The following is a 20415-nucleotide window of genomic DNA, read 5'->3' on the forward strand; positions in this document are numbered from 1 at the left end:
TACTACTAGCAGTGAATTATTTATGTACTGTAGCGTCGGGATTTAGGGTCACGGCCACAAGAAGAGAATATTCTGGGTCACCCCTCCTTGCTACGGAAAAATATACCCAGCTTTGAAAGCAAACAGCTGATATTCCTTCTTCACTGTCAAAGATTCCCTAACTCATTCCCATACTGAAAGTAAAGCAAATACTCTGCCCACTTAAGAAATGCTTGAACAAAAAACACCCTGACAAACTGACAAAAACAAACCATCCTCACAAATGCAGTCAGAGGGGAACAGCAGACAAAACGTTGCTGGGTATAACTCTCAGAAATCAGCCCCAGTTTCTACCTGGAGCTCAGCATGCATTAGTTCTTGCTGTGTAACTCCAAAGCAAGATCCAGACAAGAGGTAGTCATATATGGTCAGGCTGAAAGATCCTATAATCATTAAAAAATCAGCTAAGTTTAAAGCATTACAAGTGTTTCTGTAAAACATGACTATTTTAGCTCCTGTTTGTCAAAGCACTTCCACTTACTGCACTTAGAAATGAACTTAAGTATCAGTTACTGTCACTGCTCAGCCCAGAATCACAGCAGTGCCTCTGCTTTAAAGGTACGTGGTAGTGCCTGAAAACAAGACCGGATTTTCAGCTCTGAAATGCACATGCATATCTCAGTGCACAGACAGCCTTTCATTTCACATGAGAGTGACAGTTCTCCTGTGAATTTGTAAACCCTCCTTTCTATCAAAAGACATAAAATGAGCCCTGCCTCCATCAAAATGTTCTTTCTAAGTGAGTTAATAAGGATTTTCTGTAAAAGCTGGATGAGAACTTAGCAGAGAAATAACATCTACACACAGTACTGCTAACTGACCATTTACGATGAAATAAAATCTAATGTGTGATCTTACTTATGGTGAAGCGCAGGGAAGTCTTGCTTAATCTTCCCTGGGTGTGGGAAACTGTTCACGATGGGCTATTTCTAGCCCACTGTAATAATTTCTGTTTATACTGTTGTTCTCCTCATCCCAGAGGTTTTGGTGGGCTGCACACTGAGATTTAATGCACTTGTCATCACTACAGTGAATTATTCTGGATGTTACACTTAACTCCAGTTGGCACAACCTTAAACAGATAGAAATATCTGACTACATTCTGATTTTCTCCTACTCTATTAGTCAGCAGCAGTTCTCAGAGATGAAGACAAACCATTCTACTCCTCATATTTACATTCTGCTTAGAGCACTGATAGCATTTTTACTCAAACCGATGCAGACCCTGTCTGCTGGAGAAGCACTTCATAATATTTAAACCATTGTGCAGTGCTGATCAAGTTCAGGTAACACAGCTCTGAAAGGTATAATCTTTTACCAGCTACCATATTATAGAAGTCAATCAACTCCTTAAAATGCTCTGAAAGTCAAGCTTTCCAAGCACTCAATCTGCCATTCATACTTCTACACACAGGTGAATAATTTTACCAGGACTTATCTAAATAAAGAAAAGCAAGCATCAAAAAAATGAAAACATCAGGAATAACTCAGACAAGTCTGGCAACACTGCCTCTGATTTCAAAGGCTGTAGGATCCAACCCTGTAGCACACTGGAGCTATAGCAAAAGTAACATATGGGCATCCGAGTCAGATTTCCAAAATTAGTGTGAAGACAAGGCCCAGACAAAGTTGCCTTGAAGCCAAAAGACCTGGGCAATTGGGGAACTAGCCCTTATTTAAGAAAATACTTGAAAGAGCCTATTTTCTGAGTAAGCTACTTTCAGGACCCTTTGCTATACAGAGAAAAGTGACCTAAAAGATATTACGATGTATTTAACAGTGTGAAGCTATTTTCTTGCAAAGGCAGAGACCAGGGGCAGGTGGGGTTTGTGATGGAATACATGGGCCAGACCCTCAGCAAGTGTAAACCAGCATGACTTTTTGTCCTCACTGAAGACACGGTAATTCATACCAGCCAGCACCCCTTTGTGTGTAGTCTGATAAAGGGAGGAGTCTAAATAAAATGCATATTCCCAAATAAATAAAAACTGCGTCACTCATCTCTTTTTCTTTGTAAAAAGCTAAAATTTCTTCCCTCAGACGCTGTTGACTGCAACTGAAGTTCAGCCTTAAAAATGTGATCAATGGCTTTAAATGTTTTGATTAAAATTTCTTAATTAAAATAATTTTTATGAAGCATTATCTGTTAGAGATAAGGGTTTTCCCCACTCATGCTGACAACTGTTCTTATAAAGAAGCTCCTCACCAATTTTTATGTTCAAACATAGGAACATCTTGGATTCATAGCACACGAGAAGTACACATCATTTGGAGGGACTTTTTCACCAAAAAATAAATACGAACTGAGAGAGTACATGCATTTGTCCAGAAGGAGAACTGTTATGGAAGCCTGAGCTTTTGCTTTTAAACAGGATTTTCTCTGGCACATCGAGAGCGTTCCTTCTTATTACAGCAATGTGTAAAACCGCTGAGAAAAGGATACCAAACTACTTCCTTAGCAGCCAGCCAGAAAGGACAGACTACTAGCTTGAGTTATCTGGATTTACAGGGGAAAAGAAATAAAAAAGGAAAGCAAAAGAACGCTCCCTCCCTGATCGCACCGCTTTCCCGAACGCCCCTTGCGACCCCAAGGCAAAGGCCCCCGCCAGGAGGACGCAGAGCCATTTCCTTCGCACTTTTTAAACTTCTCCCTGGCCGGGCCAGGCAGGGCAGGACCCGGGGGGGTCCGGATCGCCTCTGTCCCCCTGGGGTCCACGGGAGGGAGGGGGGGTGCGGGGGGGGACCGAGGGGATGAGGCGGCTCTGCGCGGAGGGGCGGGGCGGGCGCGGAGCAGCGCGGAGCTGTCCGCCGCACCGGTGCTGAACGGGGGGGGCCGCGCCCCGCTGCCCGGGGTGGGGTGAGGCGGGGGGAAGGGGAGAGGTCCCACGGTGCTGCCCCGAGGAAGGGGGGGCTGAGAGGGGCACTAGGAGGGGTCCCTGGATGGGAAGTGGAAGGGGGGGGGGAGGGACGGTCCAAGGGGTGGGGCTGTCCCCGGACGGACCGTGCAAAGGAGGAACTCCTGGATAGATGGCGGAAAGGGAAAATCCTTGGACGGGTGGTGCAAAGAGGGAACTCCTGGACGGCCCGCGGAAAGGGATAATGCTTGGACGGGTGGTGCAAAGAGGGAACTCCTGGATGGCCCTCGCGAAGGAGAAAACCCTTGGATGAGTGGTTCAAGGGGGGGACCCCTCGCAGTGATAGCGCAGTGGAAGATCATTTGGACAGGCGGACAGGGAAATCCTTGGAAGGGTGGTGCAAGGGGGAAACTCGTGGTCAGCCAGTGCAAAGGACAAAGACTTGAATAGGTAGTTCACAGGGAGACTCCTTGGACAGGTAGTGCAGCGGGGGAACCCTCGGACAGCGGTGCAAAAGGGGAACCCTCGGACAGCCAGTTCAAAGGCGGAATTCTTGGAGGGGTCATGCAATGGGGAAACTCTTGGACAGGCTGCACAAATGGGAAGCCCTTGGATGGGGGGTTGAAGGGAGGGCCCCTTGGATGGGTAGTGCAACAGGAAAACCCTTGGACAGGCGGTGCAAATGGAAAACCCTTGGACAGGCGGTGCAAAGGGGAAACCCTTGGACAGGCGGTGCAAAGGGGAAACCCTTGGACAGGTGGTGCAAAGGGGAAACCCTTGAAGAGAGGGTGTCCCTAGACAGAAGGGGTGCTGGAAAGAGGGGGAGGATCGCACCTGTGTATGTTCATCTCCCGGGGCGGGCGCCGCGCCTTGTCGTAGGCCACCTTGGCGAAGACGCCGGCGATGAGCACGAAGGCGATGGCCCCGCACGAGATGTAGACGGTGGCGTTGGTGCTGTCCTTGTCCGGGTCGTACTTGTTGGCGTCCCCGTCGGCGCCGTTGCTGCCGTCGGCGGGCAGCGCTCCGCTGGCGGTGGTGGGGTGGGCCCACTCGGGGCTCTTGTAGTTGCGGCACAGGCTCTGGTTGAGCTTCTCGGCGCGCTTGTTGCAGCAGAAGCGGTAGAAGCAGGTGCCGCAGCAGTAGCGGAAGCCCGTAAGGCTGTTGTTGCACTCGAACTCCTTGTCCCACTGCCCGCTCACGTCGTAGTACCCCCAGCACGTCTCGTGGGCCGGGGCCGAGCCCCCGCCGCCGCCCCCGCCGCCGGGGGGCGTCCTGCCGCCGCCCGCGCCCTTCCCGCGCCCGGGCAGCGCCGTGGGGGCGGCAGCCCCCGGGCCCGCCAGCGTCTGGTTGAGGAGCTCCTTGCCCGGCTTGGGGGTCCGCCGCGGCGCCGCCGCCCCCTGGGTCCGGTTGCCCTTGGCGCGGGGGGGACCGGCCGCCTGCGCGGCCAGCAGCAGGGCCAGGAGCTGCAGGGAGAGCAGGAGCAGCGGCAGCAGCAGGTGCCGCGGCCCCATGGCGGGGCTCAGCGGGGGCCGCGGGGCGCGGCGGGGCGCGGCGCGGGGTGGGGGCGGCGGGCGGCGGCACGGGGCTCAGAGGCCGCGGCGCTGCCCCATGGGGGGGGGGGGGGGGGGGCCGGGGGGGGCGGGCGGGCGCGGGGGGTCCCGCTGCTGCCGCGCGGCTCTTCAGCGGCGGCTGCCCGGCGCCGGGCGCTTCATGCCGGCGCGCAGCGAGCGGCGGAGCCCGGCGGAGCGGGGCTCGAGGCGGCGGGGTCCCGTGCCGGCCGGCGCTCCTCCGGCGAGGGGCTGCGAGAGACGGGGAGAGGGTCAGAGCGCGCCGCGCCCCGGGCACCCCGGCCCGCCCCCGCCCGCCCCCCCAGCCCACGGCCTTACCATGCCGGAGCGGGACTGCAGCGGGGCCGCGGCGCCGCGGAGCAGGCGGGCTGCCCGCGCTCCTCGCGGAGGCGGGGGCGGAGCGGCGCGGAGCCGGGCGCGGAGCAGGGGCGGGCGCCGAGCCGAGCCGCGCCGCGCCGGGCGCTCCGGATTAGGCCCGCCCACCGCTGCCGGGCCCGCTCCTTACATCACTCCGGGCCGGCGTCACCGCACGCGGGGCGCCGCTTCGCGAACACGCCGGGCCGGCGGCCCCCGCCACCCCCCGCCGCCCCCCGGGGCAGCGCGCACCAGCCCCGGCCCCGGCCACGGCCCCGCCTGCCCGGGAGGCCTCGGGCTGAGCGGTCTGGCTCCCGGCGGCGTGCGTGGGAAGGGTCCCTATAGGGGTGTGCGGGGGCGTGGTCCCCATTGGTGCGAGGTGCGTGGGGTCACGGTCCCTACAGAGGTGGGCAGGGGTACGGTCCCTACAGGGCTGTGCGGTGTAGGATCCCTCCACCTGTCCCTGGGGATGTGGTCCCACTGGGTCAGCTGGCTTTACAGTCCCTAGAGGGGTGCATGGGACCACAGTGCCTACATGGGCACGCAGGGGCTATGCTGGCTATAGATTTGCAGTCTGTGTCGTCCCTAATAGTGTGTGCACTCGCTATTGTTCCTGTATGTGTGCATGAGTTCATAGATCGATGTGTGCAGGGAATATGGTCCCTGTGGATGTTTGAGGGCTACATCGACCCTGTTGGTGCGCGTGAGTGTTAGGGACCCTCTGAACATACGCAGTGACATGCTTCCCATCACCATGTGTGGGGGAGGTATGATCCTTATGGATCTGTATGAGCAGGCTCTATAAATGTGCACAAGTTGTTTGGGTTGGGGGCCCTAGAGACACATGTGGGCTCCCAGGGTTAATGGAGCCTGGGTGTCCAAACAGGTCTGCTCCAGGCAGCTCAGGAGCAGAGCTCCCTTGCCTCTCTAGGAGGTTCCTGTCCCCGCACAGTGCCTGCAGCACAACCTGGTGCTGGGCAGATGTTGGCCCCAGGGCTGTCAGGCCATGCTGCCCACCAGGCCCATGCTGTTCCTACTGCCGTGCCACCCCCTGCACAGGGACACACCTCCCAGGCTGCACAGGGACCGCTACACCAGCCTGGGGCTGTTGGCACCTGCCCAGGAAGGTGCACTGGGTCCAGCTGAGTCCCAGTTCCCTGCTGCAAGGGCTCAGCTATTGCACTCAGGGTGGAGAAGAAGCCATCCCCCATGCCAACTTGTCTGATACACTCCCCACTTCTTCAAACTGGATCCCCTCCAGGGCAGCTCTGGGGTGCTGTAGAGATGGGCTAGCAATGCCCTGAGCTGGCCATACCTGGTGACCCAGGCACAGCCACCACGTGTTTGTTTAAGGCAGTTTTGAGCAAGCTTCCTCCAGGTGCAGAAGGTTTCACTGCTGTGAGCCACTGGGCCCCTATGCTAGAATTTCCTCAAAGTCCTGGTGCTTCCCCCGTGTCCCATTGCAAACTAAACTAAAGCCTTTACAAATATTTCCTGAAGACATACAAGGCATTGCCAGCTGTAAGGACACACAGAGGACAGAGAGAAATCACAGCAAAGAGGAGCACATGAAGACAGGAACTGAAGTGATGCCCTGTAGCTGTAGGCAAGCAGTTTTCAGGAGTGGGGAGCGTGGTGTAGGGGGAAGACAGCAGTGGAGAGAAAGTGGAAACCACCCCTGAAAATCCCCTCCCCTGTACCTCGAACCCTGTGAACCATTTCCTCAAGCTACCTAGGTTTGAAAGCCCACAGCTCTTGGCTGGGGCCATTTTATAACTCTCTCAGGAGACCCCACAGACCATAAGGTTGGCAAAGAAAGCTTTATCTCTGCCATCTAAAGCTGCTCCGATGCTGGGGGACACCTGGGGAAATCAGGCAATAGCTTCATTCCTCAAGAAGACCCACTTGGCAGTACTAGGAGTACCATGTTTAAGGGATGTGCCCAGGTCTCACTGGTAGATCAACACCATGGGGTCCCCAGGCCTCAGCAGTACCTGACCCCAAACTCAGAAGCGAGGCAGAAGGAGACAGCCTAAGACCAGTGTGGCATGTGACCACCCAGATGGGAGTTTGAGCTGCTTTAATGCACATTCCGTTCTGAACCCTGAATACTGTGAGCCCGGCTGATCTGTCCTTCCTTTAGCGATTATGCTCCCATTATAGGTGTCCTCCAAAACCTTACGTCAAAGATTGTAAAGCAGATTTGGCTGATGTTGGGAGGCCATCTCCAAACATTGTGGCCCTTCCAGCTCCCCAGCATGGCTTCATCAAAATCACCCTGGCAAGCATCTTCAGCCCTGAGCTGCCTTGAAACTCTGTCCCTGCTTCTCCAAGGTAGGACGCTTTGCAAAGTGTAGGAGGCAACAGGATGTAATAGTCTGCATCTTCCCCTCATCTGGTTGTTCCCTGCACACTTATACAGGAACTGAGGTCTCTGCAGAGGCACTGCTTTGGGGAGGGCAGGTATCACTAGAGAAAACCCAGCATCCTCTCCCATGTGGGCAAGGCTACCTGCTGAAGGCAATCCTCAGGGACAAGATCCATAGTTCTTGAGACATAAAACTATTGATGCTCTTCTGTCCTTATGCCAAATGTTACAAGGGCACAGAAAATGTCTAGCAAAACCATATCTCCCTGGAGAACAGTGCTAAGTGCTAAGTGTTCCAGCCCACAGAATATGTGGGGTCTGAGACTTGTCTTTTCTTAGTGTGTCTAGTGCATCTAGCACAGCCTCCAGCACTGGCTGAGAGTTGGACTCCACATGCTCCTGCGATACCGCTATGGCTGAATCAGACCAAGGTAATGATGAAACATCCAGATGCCTCTGCCTCCTCCTGCTCAATTTATCAACACCAATAAGCATGCTAAAGAAGGACAAAGTCTCCATGGATCTCCTGTATAATCCCATTGCCTTGCCCAGAGCCAAAATAATGGGACGGAAAGAGCTAAAGCAAATGTGGAAAAAAGGAAACAGTCCCCCACGAGCAGTGTCAGGTTCCTGGGACTTTTCTGGGGCTTGCAGCTGCGCTGCTGGCTGCAGAAGGAAAGGACAAGGGCCGAGACGCTTGCAGGAGAAAATTACTCTGCTCCACACCTAACCATACTTGGGAAAGATCACGCTGATGACAGCTCCACTCCCTAACTTCATCCCCACCTGGAAGTCACTACAAAATCTCTAGCACTTTCTCTTTTATCTCAGGTCCCATCCTCCCCAGGTTGTTTTTATCAGCATGCCTGTTTCAGAGCTGTTTTCTTGTTTATCTTCTTTGCCGGGTGCTTTCATCTCTCTCCTGGAAATGCCGCGGCTGCTGGCAGTGAAGGGAAGTGCAGGTTCAGTAACTTCTCTTTAATCTAATTCGTACACAGAATCATTCACCTTTAGCCCGTTTTCCCTGCCACCACTTGTCGGACTCTGATGACTTTGTGAGGAGTTTGTAATGAGTCTGATGTGCTCAAAAGCTGATTCTTCCTCGTCAAGGGATTAAATTGTGACCGTGAATCTTTATTAAAATGAGCTCAGCACTTTGGACCTAATTTTTCTTCTAAAATTAATGTAGCTACAAAAAGCTAATAATAGGAGTTTTGGGGATTATTTCTATGAAGCTGAATTCTTTCTTGCTTGACTACATATGAGCTTGCTTTATGAATGTAGTGAAGGTACAGGGTGGATCCTGATTTTGTTATAAGCAGAAGGCTGCTTACTCCCAGATACAAGACAGTGAATGGAAAGCAGACAGGGAAATGTGAGGGCAACAAATGCAGTGACAACAGACACTGAGGTGGCAGGGGTCTCACACACAGCAATATGGGCAGCGCCAGATGTGATCAGCTTCTTGTGCAGTTTCCTGAGCAGCTGCTTCAAAGGAAGGGAGAAGAAACTAGCTCAGAAAAGGGATATTGCATCAGCTTTTCCTGGTTGGTTTATTCTCTGGTGCCTGAGAGAATTCTGTGGTTTATATGGTTTTGTATAGTTGGAGGAACTGTGATTATCTTTACCCATGGGAACATCTTGTTTCTCTCTCGTTCTTCCTATCCATCCAGCCACTGTGGCAGTGAATGTCACAGGCTCATGATGTCCTACAGCAGTGACGTATATGCCTGTCTTTGGGGCATTCTCAGCACTTAAGCCTCTGTTTTCTGTCTCAGTAAGGGGAGGAGGGGGAGGAGACTACCAGGCTGTTGACAGATGTGTACACAGTTTTCCAGACAACTTACCCACCTATGCAACTTGGGGGATCAAGATGCTGCTGCTGCCTGCAGCAAAGTCAGCAGCAGGAGGTGCCATTAGACTGGACAGCCAAGCACTCCTGGGAGAGGTTCAGGGAGTTCACTGACGTCTCACCAGTGAGAACTTTGGCTAGGCAGTTCATCAATGCACTCACTTGAAATGTCCATATGGGCCATCTGTAAACAAAAGACAAAGAAACTTCTCCAGCAAATGATTGATTCCTCATTATTTATCCAGGCCTGCTTACAGAGAAGGCTTCAGAAAGTACTTTTACCACTGCACCTCTGCAAACGTCGAGGTCCTGTGGTCAGGTGGATGGACATAGGCTAAGTGTCTTCTCCTGGTTGAATAAGCTCTGACACAAAACTGACCAGCCAGACCCACAAAGTTCCTCTGATAATGCTCTGTGTGTGTAGGGGGCAGTGCTGATGCCTGCACAGCTCACACATTTGTTTTCTGCTGCTTTTCCTTTTCCTCCTGGTTTGAACTCCTCTAAAATACACTTACACAGCAAACACTGCTGTGGGGGGTACCAGAGGTATTTTGCTCCTTCCTCTGTGCATGGAAGAAGATCTGCATGCAGAAAGCCACTCTTGTGGTCCTTTCTTAGCTGATAGACTTGCTTCACCCAAAAAGAATTTGCCTGGTAGTGTCTCTGCACTTGTGAAATCTTGTGATGCTTTCTTGATAGTTAACAGAAAATCCAGCACAAGGCAAACCCTCCAAATATTCACTGCAATATGTGGCATCCCCTGGGGATCCAGGCAGAGAGAAGGGAATACAGAAACCTCAGCACAGGCTTCTTCTCCTTTACTGGTATCTACTGTGCAATGGTTCCTCCAGGCCTTCCCACCAGTTTGAGAAAGACATTTTAAACTACTTTGGCTTTCTACCTTTGTCGCTGCAAATTGGGATGTTGCTACAGGCTGGGACTTTCTCAGTCTGTGAAGGGCAATATGCTGGTTAAGAGTAGCATATCACTGATGCAGGCATCTTGCCCCCATATTGGATATTGGTGGTTAGTTTCCTTTATCTTGCTGTATGTGCATAGAAGGGAAACCAGTAAGAGCTACTGTTTTACATATCATTACTGTCACTGTTGTTATTTCCATTACAATTATGGCACCAACCTGTCTCACTAACACAAGGGCAGACTTCTCCTTCTCTTCCCAGTACCTAGCCAGGCACTGCTCCATCAGTGCCCAACAGATCTGACTTTCCCATGGAATTTGGCAAACCCAGCAGTCACTCTTCCATTCAGATTGTCCTACAGCTCAAGGCACTTCATCACCAACCAGTCTGAGCCAGGAGAAACTGTCCAAGTCAGCAGAGAAGCAGATGGAAGGAACCAGATTGCGTGCATCCAACACCTTGCACAGTCATTACCTAGCCACAGGCTGAATGCAGATGATAACATGAAATGAGAGATATTAACTTTGGTGTTGATGATCACAGGCCTGCCTCCAAGCCCAGCAATATGGTGAGGCACTCGGATCGCTTCTTCTACTGAGATGGCCTCCTGGCTCTATAACTCAACAAGCCCTGTGTCCATACCCACTTCACCCAGGCTACCAAGGACAACACAGGCTCAGACAACCTTGAGGAGATGTGAATGGGCATTTTTCTTCTCTCCAAACATCTCATCCAAGGGTAGTTCTTCAGCTACGACAGTTTTATCTGGATGTATTAATTTAACAGTAGAAACCAGGCACTGAAATGACACAGAAGGGTATATTTGCAGCCTGCCATAGCTGGGAAGATTGTGTGATCCCAGAGCTCATCTTCTCACAGACCACCCAGGACTATAACAGTTCATCGCTACCTGTCCCACACATCTGTCTATCCTTGCAGGAAGGCTTCAGACCCTGTCCTAAGACTGAGAACAACCCAGACATCTTGGGCTGACAGCGTCTCAGGAAAGCTGTGGTTACAGTACACCCAGCTACTATCACATAAACAAAACACCCTTCTTTCATTGCAAACCTGAAGACTCTTGGGCTCCGCAAACTCAGCCCATATTCCTGCAATCATAGAACAGCGAGTCATCAACTTCAATGATTAGGGTCAAGTGCTCATCATTGGGATCTAAGCAGCATGTATCAGTATCCTTGGTTTTCTGGTATCTATGTTGAAAGAGTAAAGAGGATGGAAGCCAGAGCATGAGGATCATACAGTATCAGTTGGCACATGCAAGCTGAACACAACGAATCACTCACAGCTGCCTCTGTGGCTATGCTACAGACCAAGAACATTTATCAGCCTTCTTTTCTGCTGTCACTTGCACTTCTGAAACCTTTGTATTATTAACAGTCATTTGCACAGCTCTGGGTGCCCACCACCCACTATGGAACTGAACATTGGTCCTGGAGAGAACTATCTACCTGCTCCACTGACAATATCACTCTATTTGGGAGGGCCTTTTAAGGTCACCTTTCAGCGGCTTCTCTGCATTCCTGCACTTCACTAGAGACCTTGAAAATACAGCAACTCACAAATGGTAAAATCAGACACTAGGCATTAACCACTACGTCTTAAACATTACCTGAACACTTGACAGATAAACCCAGGGTTTGTCTCAGTGAAGGAATTTCTCTTGCTTTTCTAAACTGTTCAACAGCCCATTAGGGATGAAGAGGTGATTCAGCTGAACTTGAGGAAGGCAGAGCTGATGCTGAGCAGAGGGAAGCAGTTGAATGTTTCACAGAGCAGGTTCAGCCTGCTTGGAGGAAAGGTCACATGCACAACCAGGGTGCCCCTTCTGTAGGTTCGGATTGCCATTGCATTCTCTGCTAGCTTTAGTTTTTCTATTGCAGAGGTCACAATTCAGACCTTCTATCACTTCTGATCAGTAATGAGTCTCTCTTCCCTCTTGGCAGATTACATGGGTAGTCAGGTACCCAGAATGACCTCCTACCAGCGGTTAAAGATCATTGCCTCCCTGCTACTGCTCCAGGGTTCTCATTAACAAAAACACAGAAGACAAAACAGAATGTATCAAATAAAATGCTTAACTGCATGAGTATTTCCCGAAGAGGGGACAGACACCCTGCTTACTGTACTTCTGAATGATGCACAGAAGCTATAGTGGTGGGCACAGTGGGAGATCCTACAGAGAAGGGATAGGATAGCATAGGATAGGATAGGATAGGATAGGATAGAAAACAGAGCTGTTTAGCAGAAGTAGGCCAGGCTGTAGGTATTGTGGGACTAGAAGGATGCTAAAATGGAGTCTGCAGCTTGTCAAAACAATTGGATTCCTGTATTTTATGCCTAGCCTATCAGGCTTGCTTTGTAGTCAGTACACAGAGACAGAGGGAGGCTGTGCTGCATGGATTTGCAATAGCTCTTTAAGGAGAAACTAAAGTCCTGGGAAAAAGAAAGTCTGAGGCAGTTACAGTGGGTGTCACATGGATGGCAACTGCTGGGGCTGTTCCCATCCTGCTGAGCCCTGTGGCTGAGTCAGAGACCGCAGGAGGAGAAGGGGCAGGAATATTGGCCCAGACTCCGTCAATTGTGTGACTGCGGCAGTGGGATTCGTGCTGGAGGATTGTCTCTCTCTTTCCCTGTGCTGTAGCTAGAGGCAATTCCTGCTGTCCGGCTCACAGGCGGATTGCTGAAGTTTGGTGTCAAGGAGAAGCATGTCCACTGGGAAGGCTGAAGGACCTTGAGTCTGTCTGCTCTAGGTGTGTGCTTTGACCATCCTTTTTTGGCTGCCTGCTTGAAACAGCTGGGCTTGAACTGCTTGGTTCCTCGCCATTAATGAATACTCTGCCCTGGGGGGTTACCCTGTGCTCCCACACTCTGCTGTTGGTGTGATGCAACCCAGCTTTCCTATGAGCAGTAATATTGTACCTTCCCTGGCAGGGCTTTGCCTGGGATATCCTCATCGATGCCTCTAAAAGGGGTAACTGTAATGAGACCATGGGAGGAACAGGATGAGATGCCTCCAAATCTAAGGATCTACAGCAACTTCTCCTGACCTAACGGTAACAGTGCCCTTTGTAGAGGGACTTACATTTCCATGATCTTTAGTCCATGATCTTCATATTTCCATGATTTTCAGTCTCCAGTCTAGATGGGAAGCATGATTGCTGGTCACCTTCCTACCCAGCTGGTCAGCCTAAGAGATATCCGTGCTACTGCATCTGTGGGGAGGCACCATCACACAGGGTCCCCACCACAACAGCTTCCCCTCGTACCCTACTCTTAAAGCACCAGGCCAGCATGAACCCAGAAGCAGAGAGGAGCATGACAACAAGCCTTCCTCTTCCTCCCAGTGGGTGAAGCAGCTCAGGTGAGGAAGTATTGTGGGGCATACTGAAAGGTGGCAGCAATAGAGAATATGGGAAGAGCTGGCCAAAAGGGATACCACCTAACATTTTTGCGTAAGATTCAGCAGCACAAGAGCAAGTGCAGGGCTCACGCAGTGACCTGATAAAAGACAGAGTGGCTGCTCAGGAGAAGAGTCTACCCAGTGTTCAATCGCCCTCCTTGCAGCTGGTATGACAGTAGGGCAGATTTCTACATAAAGCAAATGAGTTACTCAGGCATGACAGTGCTTTCAAATGGTCTGACACATTCTGCCCCCTGTCTCTGTAACTCCCTCTGTTCCTCTTTACAGGTGAATTTTACACTTTTTCTAAAATCCCCAGGGGTGAGCCAGCTCTTCCCAGTCATTCATGGGCCAGGTGAATGACCAGAAAATTGGAGGACCCAAAAGTCCTTTGAACAGAGCTCAGAGCATTTTGAAATTAGGATATTTTCCAAGGCTGAGAGGGACACCAAAGAAAACCGAACCCCAGGCTTGCAAAATTCAGAAAAGAATGGGGGGCACGAGCACTGCTTGCACTGCAGGCCTGGGTAATCTTTGCCATGCACATGAACAATTCCAAAATACCGAGCAGCGGGTAGTGGGAGGAGCAGGTCTGGTGTGTTGAAGGCAGGCACTGCTGCTTAGGCAGGGTGCCTTTACTACATCCCCTTGGCTTAATGGGAACTCTTTTCCTTAAATCTTTGTGCTGCTGCCACTTCTCTTGTTTAACCAGCCAAAAGCATATGCTAGGAGTCCAATTGCTGCTGTCGGCAGCCAGAGCAACAGCTCTCAGAGCAGTCCAGGAGAGGGCAGGCATTATCCCCAGCTGTGCAGCAGCGCGCCGGAGAGCTGGGCAGAGACGCACTGGAAGGAGCCTACTCTGTCGGGACTTCTGGACCTGTGGACATTGAAATGCTTCAGAAAACTGGGTTAATTTCACCAGAAATGGTGTCTGGGAAGGACTGGGGATAAAAGGAAAGCTGCGTTTGCTGTATTGCTCTGGGTAGGAATGGGTAGTGCATGCTTACCAGGTTTTTATTTGAAATTCCCTTCCACTCCCGGCACGCTTTGCAGGATGCGTGCCTGTAGAAATCAGCAGAAATCAAAGACCCGCAATACTATTAAGCTGTGGTGGTGTTTGCAGGAAAACTCACATAGTTCAAGGGCATTTTTTGCCAAGCTGTATTTCACTTGAAAGTGGCTGTGCAGCTGTGACAACTCACCCATATGCTGAACAAATTTAGTGAGCATCATTCAAAGCTGTACCATTACTGACAGTATAAGCTTGGGTTATAGTTTAGTCCTCTGAACCCACCTGGCCAGCTGTTAGAAGAGAGAGTTGATAGAGAGAAACCTGATGGCAAGAAATTGGACCCTGTAGGAATAGAAAACCAAAATAGAAAGGTGAAGGATTCATGAACAACGTGGCCAACAGCATAGAGGAGTTACAGCACAGGAATAAGAGTTAATCTGAGATCCCTTGGAAACAAAAGAAGTCCTAGCTTTGATATCAGGCTACTGACTGATGGAACTGTTCAAACTGGCACTGATAGCACAGGAACAATCAGGGTGTTTGATGAATATCTCTGCTCTGCTCTGCTTGGTACTTTGCAGTCATTGGCCTGACCGTGCAGACAAGAGGGTCACCCTGGGTTAACAACCAGGGTCACTGGTCTTGCCCTGCCTCTGCTGCTCTCCCAGGACACAGATAACACCCTGTCCCCTTGCCTTGCCATTTATTTAGCATTTGTAACTGGGTCTTACTTTGAAGACACTCTCCCCTGCCTAACTCCCCAGCTACAGGTAACCTGCACCTGATCTGGGCTAACATGCACTGGTTTTATTCTAGTTTGGTTTACAAAAGCCATGCAAGCTCAGGAGCCCTTCAGCAGAGGGACATCACCAGGATGCCAAGCCATGTTTGCACCTTGTTTTCAAAAGTCCATTGCTCTGAAGCACTGATGAATCAATGGGCATGTCCCACCTTTGCAGTACAATAAGCAGACCATAATGTGCAAAGGAGAGGTAGCTGGGAGACCAGGTGAAATCCACGTATTCAGGGCTGGAGGGCCAAGAAACCCAAGCTCTGGAAAGCTTCTTCTTGCAGAGCTGTATGTAGATGTAATCATCCTGAGATGCCAAGTAATAATCACTCCAGCAGCTCTCTTGTTCAAAGTGCAAAGCCCTTCTATGGGATCTGCACACTGCTTCTCCCTGTTTCTCAGTGGAAGCAGTGAGAACCAGCTGGTGTGACACACAGGCTGCTCTCTCTGTACATGTGTGCCTGTGCGTGGGAAATGGTTAGCAAACTTGCTTGGACTTTGAAACTTTCCCACTCAGTTTTTATTAATTCTCCCTTTGCAATAATCCTCAATATGTTTCGCTTACATTCAACGAGCAAGAGGGGAGCACTGCCTCAGTTAATTTAACTCCCACAAATTCCCATCACTGCTGTGGAGAGATTGTTCTTCCTAGCAGATAAAGCAGCTTCTTTATATTTCAAAAGGTTAGAGATTAGATCTGGTTACTGTTATACTTTTATTAAAATTTCTATTTACATTTTTTTTTTTCAGTGGTACAATTACAGAAAAGGCAGAAAGAAAATGTTCAATTCAGAACACTGAAATATCCCTTGGCCTGTAGCCTACATGCATGTGGAAAGTGAGAGCCCTGTTTCCCTTACCTGCAGATGGGCAGGGAGGAGCTGGTGCAGGCAGCCAGCAGGCACTGCCTGTCCTCCTCCGTACACCATGCTGCTGAGTGAAAAGAAGTAGCACAGAGCTTGACTGAATTTCTCAGGCCTGTAGCGAAAGTGGAGCTGCCTCTGAACAGAAGGTCCCTGGACCATTTTTCTCCCAGGAAATAGCTTTGGTTGATCCCAAATGTGAAGCTCAGAGGAATTTGCAGCCTGGCCTCTGATCCATCCCCCTGTGGTTTTGCTGGGGATGTAAAGACAGACAGTGAGCTCCTTTATTTACACCAGATGGATCTTTATGCTACAAAGTCAGATGTTACAATGACAGTATGGGACTCTGGGCTGCCATTCACGTGGCGTTGGGTGAACGACTGCCTACAGGTAACAGTAAAGGGAAGAAAATGAATCCTATAAGCACTTTTCATAGAGGCAAGTCCAGAGTCACACCAGATGGAAGGAAGAACTGGGTTCCTTAGGAAGAGCATGGGGCTCCAGCACTCACCCACGTGGAGCAGGATGAGATGCAGGGCATGCACACATTCGGTGACACTACTCTGAATCTTCACAAGGGAAGAAAGAGGAGACAGTATCTCTCAAATGCCAGTGACCCCTGCACTGACGCTAATCATGTTCACTGCAAATCTACAAGCCTGTGACCTTCTTGCTCTTTGTTCACATGCACAATAAAGCAGTGAGCAAAGGAGATACTTAAATAAACAACAGCGAAGAACAAGGCTGCTCCCTTTATCGAACAGCACCTCTCTGTTCAGGAGCAGGGGGAGTGCACATGGGGAGGGAAGGAGAGAGCATGAAAGGTGGCCTTTGCAAATAAATGTAGAATATTGCAGGTGGGGATCAAGAAAATCTTGAATTTCCTGCAGCAGATGAGAGCCAGCAATGCACTTAGTATAAAGCAGCACTGATGGAGTACAGCAGCAAAACAGTGATTCCTCAAAATTGTCCAGAAAAGGGTATTTTTAGGCTGTAGAGGGTATGGGGCTTTCCTCAGCAGTGTCCAGCCTAAGGAGGTCTCTAGGAGCAGGTGGAGGCTGGTAGCCAGAGATGAAGGAGAGCAGGGAAGGGAGAAGGGTGGGAGCTGAGAAGGTGGGAGACACTCAGCCAGCCACTGTTTGGGGGTGCACTGATCTCAGCATAAGGCACAGGGAAGCGGGACAAGGCAGAGAGATGTTCTTTCTTCCATGTCCTTGCTGTGCTGCTCAGAAATTGTGCTGACCATGCTTGGTCCCCACGTTGCTTTCAGCAGTGGATAATCACAGGCCACCCAGGGTGTGACCCCCCAGGAGGAGCCAGTGGTCCCAGAGTCCAGTCTGAGGAGCAGATGCAACACTAGCCCCTGGAGCCAGGAGGGGGTTAGTTACTGACTATTGGTACATGGGAGACTGAGAAAAAGAAGCAGCTTCGAGTCCCTGCTCCAGGGGCTGCATCCCCGATCGCTCTGTGGGGCCCTGGAGACTGCCTGCACACCGAGGGCCCAGAGCATCCTTACTAGGCAGAGGGAATGCAAGTCTGGCTCAAGAGCTGGCCAGTGACTGGGAATTCACTCACTCTGCTGGAGGAGGAAGCCTTTAAAAATGCAAAAGCCTCAGTGAGGCAGCAGATGCCACAGATACTGCACTCCTCCAGCTCTGGCCCAGGGTGACTCTTTGCAGAGCCTGCACAGTCCCTGCATGTTCTCCCAGTGGCTTCATTCGAGGAGAGAGTCCACAGTCCTTCATACTGATTGTTTTAGTTCTGTCTTGGGAGCACGGAGATGCTGTTTTCAGGTTCTTGTGCGACATATGGGGGAGTGGGTGTGGGGTGACTGGAAGCCACCTGGTAGCCAGTAGCTTGCCTGTCTCTTCATGGCTGTTTATTTTAATAGGGTATCAACAGCCTCAGTATGACAGAGACTCTGTGACTACAAGAAAAGCATTCAGGAGAAATGGCTTCTTCTCTACACTGCAGCACTGGCCTCCTATGAGGTGTTATGCAGATAGCTCTGCCTCTCCCCTTTGCCTGCTTAGGCAGCATCCAGGCAGTGGGGCTGGGGGAATTTGCTTTTGAGTGAACTGTTTGCCTATTCTCTATGTCCCCAGAAGAAAAATTCTGGATATTTTCATGTCACTGGAATGTTTTGAACTGTATGAAAATGCAGAGGCCAAGTCTGGGGCTCCAATTTTACAGGTGTCACAATCCAATATAATTTTTGCTAGAAACATTTTCAAGCCATGCTTGGTCTAGGGGTAAGGTGCTGGTCTTCACAAGCAACCCTGTGAATCATTAACATGGCATTAATTGTGTGCACCCCTTAAGCATTAGGCTCTATGCCCTGTCCACTGTGACAGGCAGTTTTGCAAGCTGGGATTATTTACTTTGCAGGCCTGCGCAGGGATGGTGAGGTAAGCTACTCACACCAAGGGCTTCTGCATAGACCCTTTGACAGGCTGAGGGGCTGTGAGAGGATGGCAAACTGCCATGACTCCTGAAGCACATCAAAGAGGAAAGCACTGCTTTGTGCCTTCCCAGGTGGTCCCCGATGCACACACAAATGTGGAACATACATCTGTGATGCAGGTGGGGAGAAGGCAGCTGCAGAGAACGGCACAGTTCCCAGCACAGCCGTCTCCACAAGACCTGGCTCACTGGAGCCAGCTCAGGCACCTACAGTTTTGTGCTGAAAGTAAGCACCTCCTTTTGTCACTGCAGAAAAAGAGGTGCCTCCAGAAACTACTTGTTTTGGGATTGGATCAATTGTGTTCTGGATGTCCTGGGCATTTTTTTTTCCCTGGAGAGTAAAAGGAGAAGAAAAGCCACTCAGGTCTAGTGGGGACTGCATGTCCATGGACTGGGGGCATGGATATGTCCCTGGGACAGATGCACAGGCATACATGCCCCCCAGCCTGTCCCTATTCTCTCTGTGTCACTGGCAAGGACCACTGGTGCCAGGAGTGGGAATATTCACTGTGAGTCAGGCACTGCAAGCTGGCACCTGAACAGAGACCCTAAATCCTGCTTTACAGATGCTGCTTCATTGCTGGGAGGTCCTGGCAGAATCTGCCAGAAACTCAACTCCTCTCCTCTCCTCTCCTTTTTTTTTTCCCTCCAGCACCACCTTCTCTTTTCTTGTTATTGCCAGTAAGTATCACAGAGCATGAAAACAAAAATCCATACTGAGGATTTTTGGCCACTTTCTTTCTGACTTACAGAGAAGATGCCCTGTGTATTAGGGATGATATTTCCAGGCAGGTGGGGCTGGATTTTATCTCGGTGAACATGAGGGTGGGTTACAGCTCCCCAGGCTTTCATCCTTTGTACCTCTGTAGCAGCTTTCTGTAGGAGGACCATGGAGTGTAGCATCACAGCCCTGGGATCAACAGAGATCATTTTGTATCTCAACAAATGTGCCTGGCTCTGGGAAGGAGAGCAACACGTGATGAAGAGCACATTCTGCTTAGGACGCTTTCACTTCACCGAAGACAGGAAGCAAAAAAGAGCAACACATTTAATTGACAGTGGGGGAGAAATTTAGGTCGGCAGAATTGTAATTACCTGTGCTGGAGTCTGGCTAGGACTGTAGGTTTAGCACCCCTGCTTGTATGAATCGGATGAAACTTGAGTATGAAATCACAAAAGAAAACCCTGTTCTCCTTTGTAGGGTTTCAGAGGCATTTTCTACAACTTGGTTTCTCAGAAAAGGGATCAAAATATCTTCCCAGTCCTCTTGTTTTTTAACAACAGCAAAGAAGCCCCTTTCTGTCTGTAAGGGAAAGATCTAATTTCTTAGCAGCTTCAGAAACTTTCCAAGGCATTTTGATATTTCCTAAACAAAGTGGGAGGAGGTGGGAATTAGGGATTTATGGGAGCTTTGCCTGTCTCACCTGCTTCACCCCACCTGGTATGGTACTCCAAATTTCTCACAGAGACATTCATCTGTGAGTAGAGATGGGAAAAACAGACTGAAAATACAGCTCTGTGGAAGCTGGTGTAAAGCAGGTGAGCTGGGTGGAAGTTAGAGGAGCTTTGCTGAGTCTTTACAGCTGCAAAGCAGGGTTGATGACCATCAAAAATCATGGAAAAGGGTAGTCAAAAGGACAGTAAAAATTTATAGAAAAGGCAAAACCAATTTTTGCTACCTATGGTGCAACAGTCCTATGGTGGGAGTGTGACCATGGCTAAGGAGGAAGATGAAGGACCCATTGACATGTGTCTGGGAGCAGCAGCATGCAAGCGGGCACTGAGTGGGGTTGGGGTGGGATGGGCAGCAGCAGGCAGGGCTGAGCCAGAGCAGCAGGTCCTGACTGTGAGGTGCTGTGGTCACTGGTGAGTCCTGGTAGCAAACATTGGTGGAGCTTCTTGAGGGGCTT

The 20415-nt window shown here is 50.5% G+C and overlaps 1 protein-coding gene across 4 annotated transcripts in view; it reads right to left on the reverse strand.

Annotated features, from left to right (window-relative positions):
• The window catches only part of SHISA6 (shisa family member 6), a 265285-nt gene extending 260848 nt beyond the window's left edge, over positions 1-4437 (reverse strand). For all 4 annotated transcript variants that reach the window (XR_003923587.1, XM_030015680.1, XM_030015679.1 and 1 more), the window contains exon 1: positions 3729-4437. Coding sequence is in view for 3 of the 4 variants with exons in the window: in XM_030015680.1 (XP_029871540.1) it covers positions 3729-4405 (677 nt within the window). In the remaining variant the exon portion in view is untranslated. The remainder of the gene's footprint in view (positions 1-3728) is intronic.
• Between the last annotated feature and the right edge of the window lie 15978 nt (positions 4438-20415).

The sequence above is a fragment of the Aquila chrysaetos genome, chromosome 5 (assembly GCF_900496995.4).
Source record: "Aquila chrysaetos chrysaetos chromosome 5, bAquChr1.4, whole genome shotgun sequence".
Lineage (NCBI taxonomy): Eukaryota > Metazoa > Chordata > Aves > Accipitriformes > Accipitridae > Aquila > Aquila chrysaetos.